The sequence below is a fragment of the Vigna radiata genome, chromosome 9 (assembly GCF_000741045.1).
Source record: "Vigna radiata var. radiata cultivar VC1973A chromosome 9, Vradiata_ver6, whole genome shotgun sequence".
NCBI lineage: Eukaryota > Viridiplantae > Streptophyta > Magnoliopsida > Fabales > Fabaceae > Vigna > Vigna radiata.
In genome coordinates this window covers 12,787,290-12,791,850 of record NC_028359.1, presented here as the reverse complement: position 1 = coordinate 12,791,850, position 4,561 = coordinate 12,787,290, and the positions used below count along the sequence as shown (strand labels likewise).

At 31.9% G+C, this 4,561-nt stretch overlaps 1 protein-coding gene across 1 annotated transcript in view; it reads left to right on the top strand.

The window, feature by feature from the left end:
- The first annotated feature begins 1,103 nt into the window (after positions 1-1,103).
- LOC106774371 (NADPH-dependent aldo-keto reductase, chloroplastic) overlaps positions 1,104-4,561 on the top strand; it is a 6,630-nt gene continuing 3,172 nt past the window's right edge. Inside the window, exons 1-3 of the mRNA XM_014661347.2 lie at positions 1,104-1,328; positions 1,895-1,945; positions 3,893-3,969. Of these exons, the coding sequence (XP_014516833.1) occupies positions 1,206-1,328; positions 1,895-1,945; positions 3,893-3,969 (251 nt within the window). The 5' untranslated portion in view covers positions 1,104-1,205. The remainder of the gene's footprint in view (positions 1,329-1,894; positions 1,946-3,892; positions 3,970-4,561) is intronic.

Below are 4,561 nucleotides of genomic sequence, written 5' to 3'. Positions count from 1 at the left end.
CTCAGTTGTAGTGAAAAATATAGAAATATTTGTGCATTTATTGTTTAATTTTGTCTAAACGCTTCTCCTATTAAACATGCAGTTGCATTTTAGTTTTAAATACAAGAGTTTTCCATACCAAACGATTGTTCAAAGAAAGCTCTTATAAACACTACAATGAATATCCTATGTAGCACGAAGAGAAGAATTCATGGATTATTATCATTTACAAAGTCGAGCATTTAACAACTACTTGAAAAATCTTGTGCTCGAAGAAAGTGCTATATAAGGAATGAAGTATCTGAAAAACACTAGAAAGGGGGAGTTGAAAGTCTATAGACGTCGGTTCCTCTCACAAACAGACGTCTAAAGTCAACTTTTCGTCTACCTTATCAGGCATATAGACGTCGGAGTTGACAGAACCCGACGTCTAAACGTCGATTACAAGGGAATTGTCTGTTGTGTTTGTTTCTACAAAGGAAGTGTGGAAGAATGGAGAAACTTTCTTTATGTTTTTTTTTTTAAATATTTCTTTTATTCTTCAATATTATATTACTCTTTTAGTGTAATTGATTATTATAACCAATAAAATACATTTGATATATTATATTGCCTCTAAAATTGAAATTCTAATATATAAACATTTAAGAGCATTTAATATTATCTTAAAAATTAATTAAGACAATTTGATAATATTAAATAGACTCTTAAATTTAAATTTTAATAATTAAATAGTTAATGTTAATTTTTTATTCTTTATAAATTTTTACAATTAAATATAATATTAATTAGAAGTATTTTAATAATTTTTAATTTTTATCAATTAAACAATTTTTTTAAATCTATCATATTCATTAAATTCTACACTAATTCTCACAAACTTTATTTCTATATCTACTTTCAATTACTTCCAAATCTACTAAAAAAGAATTTACTTTCAAATTTTCTAAAATTCATTCAATCATTTTTCTCGAAGTCATTTCCCACAATTCTCATGTGTGAACAAAGCATTAATGTAATTTATAAATCCAAATTAATGAATTTTGGGAAGCAAACTTACACAAAAATTAGAAGCGAGAACCTTGTTAACAGCGAATTAAGCCAATAAATAAATAGAAAAATCCTTCGATTTCATCGTCACTTCTCTCATTTGCTGTGTGCGGTTACGCTTCTGTCTCTCTCTCTGGTCACAGCCCGAACCTCAGTTCCGTTCTGCACCGTAGAGAATGGCCACCGACGATCTCCGATTCTTCGAGTTGAACACCGGAGCAAAGATACCTTCAGTTGGTTTGGGCACCTGGCTCGCTGAACCTGGCGTTGTTGCTCACGCTTTGACCACTGCAATAAACGTTTCACACTTTATCTACACTCACTACTACTCATCGTTGCTTTGTTTCATAATTTCTCTTTGATTAAGAGCATCACTTTGTTTTTAAATTTTGTACAGATTGTGCGTTTTGTTTTTAATCTAAATTTTCAATGGTCAATTATCTGTTTTCTTCCTCCCCTTTACTGAGAAGGTTATGAATTGACTAATGTTCTGAAGTTCTCACTAAATATATATACATATACATAACATATATACAAACTTTTGAAGTTCTCACTAAATATATTAAAAGTTTTTATCATGTCATCTTGCAACAGTTGTTTGAAAAAAGTTGGTACTGAAAGTGTTAATGGAGAAAGAATTTCAAACCTTGAATTGGTTATTTGAGTGAAATCAAGGCACTTAGAGATAAAATGATAGTAGATATTTTTTGTCATTTCGAGAAAAAAAAGAGAAATATCAAAAATTGACGCATTTTCCTTTATTTGTATTTTGGTTATTTACTTCGTTGACTTGTCTAGTGCTATTGTGTACGGTTTTGGAGCAAAATTGGCTAACAGTGGCTCAACGTGGACCATATCGATGCAGGTTGGGTACCGGCACATAGATTGCGCGCAAATTTATGGCAACGAGAAGGAGGTTAGAGTTATATGCTTATTTTAGAGAATCTCGTGTTATTTGTATTGTGTTTATTTTTGTAAATTTGTTATTGTACAATGGTAGTTTTATATTAAATTTCTTTTTACAAGTAACTGAGGTTTGGGTGAGGTCACTTAACTGCTGTTCGAATTTGGGTCATTGAGTTGTCTTTCGTCTTGGTGATAGACAAGACACGTACGACTAAGGTCACTGAATACACAAGTGAAGATGGTAAATTAGTCTTAGTCGTGTGTAAAAGGGAGAGAAAGATAAAAGAGAACATCGAAAAAAGTTGTTAAGAAGGATGCCATCATGAGTAATATATCTAAGAATTAGCCTTAAAAGTAAAATGGTATTGTGGGATCTACACAGTGAACCTCAATGAGATAAGACTTTTGATGGCTTTTTTACTCTTGGGATAAAAATTTAAAGCTTCAATATACGCGGTCCACAAAGTCACGTACATTACTATGTTTTTAAACTACGAACACATTAATTTTTTAAAACAAATTAAGTATTTTAGGAATTTAGTTAGAATGCAGTAATATTGTAAATCTTTTCACATTGTTCTCCCATCATAGATAATTTATAAATGGTCAGATTATTTACTTTTGTAGTAATTAAAGGGTCATTTGTACTTGATTGACACTTACATATACACACAAAATATAATACTTAAACTCATTTTAATAGTTTTCCTGTTTAACGGGTGTAAGAAACTTGAGCATAGAGCTTATTTCAACATATGTAGTTCGGCTGCAGAAAATAAATTACTGTTCTATACTAAGAAGGCTAGCTGTTGGGTGTAAACAACCGGATGACAAAATAGGGAGATCATAAGGGTATACATACAGTTTTCAGTAAAAATACATCACTTGGACGTTATGAAATTAGAGCATAGGCAGTCCAACAAGACTTTAGNACTGTGAAAATGGAGTCCTTATTCTTCCTGCAAAGGAAATTCTGGAATCTAGTTCTTACCAAATCTTCTTGGAACAAATGGTCTGCTCTTTGTTTTGAGTCAGTCCTTCAGGCTCTTGTCTGGATTGTATAACACAGAATTCTGAATTAAGATCAATGACGTGTTGTGGATTTTGGGGAATATCAGCTTTATTGTTCTCCATTCTTAGATTGCTTGACAGTCATAAAATAGACTCTTTGTAGTTCTGATGGAGCTGTGGTTATGCCTTCATACAGGATTCTTTTTATTCAATTTTGTAGAGAAACAAGAAGTGGAATAGTTGGTGATGGTTTGCTCCATGTTGTAATCGGGTTAATTGGTTAGAACACAATGCTAGAGTTTCTAGCAAGAAGTTTACGTCCATAGTAGATCAGTGCTGTTAACATAGTTCAAACAGCATATATGTTTATGCTTCAAGCAAGTTAGCAGAATTAAAACAAACGCTGGCATCCAACACAAAACTAAGATGTTTTAACCCAATATGAATTTGTGAATAGGATTGCTCATTTGAAAAGGCAGAAATGTTTTCCTAGTCTCATTCAATGTGTTTGTACATAAAAGAATTGTATTTATCTCCATTAGGAACATAAATGAACACAGAGAATCAAGGTTGGTTAATGGAAAATTAGAACAATATAGTAGATGAGAAGTACGTGTAGGTGGATCTTCCTTGCCTAGATTTTTTTTTCTCCTTGTTTTCTACTCTTTAATGGAAGAAGACTCCATGGAATCAAGCTCAAGAGTGGTGGAAGCTCCTAGAGAAGAAAGGCTTCAGTGGAAGTCAGAACCTTGCATAAGACATTCTGTAGTTTAATGCAAGAGACATAATCAAGGCCACAATAATGTGCATGTCGACTTTGAGTACATTGGTTGTAGAATTGATTTTTTTATTTATTTAGTGTTAGAATTCGTAGCTTCTTTTTCGAAAACATTGTTTTGTTACTCTACTCTCTCTAATAACTTTTTTTTTTGTAAATTTTATGTAGATTGGTGATGCCTTGAAGAAGTTGTTTGCTGATAATGTAGTTAAGCGTGAAGATATGTTTATCACCTCCAAGCTATGGTTTGTCTTTTTTTACATAATACTTGTCAAACTATTTTGTTGCCAAGCTTATCTGCATAATCAGTTTAGAAGAATCCTTAAATTTTCACTTTCTTCACCCCCTTAATCTGTAGTTATTGAAATACAATTTAAGAGGTCAGCAGTCTGCTGTATTTTCCTTGAACTATCTTTTAAAGGATTAGAAGGAGGTACGGTGAAATTTTGGATTAGCACCATTAAGCAGAGAGGGTTAGTTCTCCACAAATTAGGAAACCATGTCTGAATCCATGATGGAAATCACTCACAATTTAATGCCCAACCATGCTTTGAGTGGAACTGCTTCTTGTGGAGGACACTTGTGCAAAATGGAATTAAAAAGTTATTGTTTTTCAATTCTTCAAACTTTTGAACAGAGATTTTATTTCTTGAATTGTGGACATAATTCCTTTACTTTTCTTTAACTAAAACCAAGTATGCACTTACATTACTATCCTATATGCAATTTCAACTGTTGGTATCCCAGGCAACATCAATCACCTGCAACATAGTGAGGTATTATTAAAATAGAAGAACAAATATATATATATATATATATATATATATATATATATAT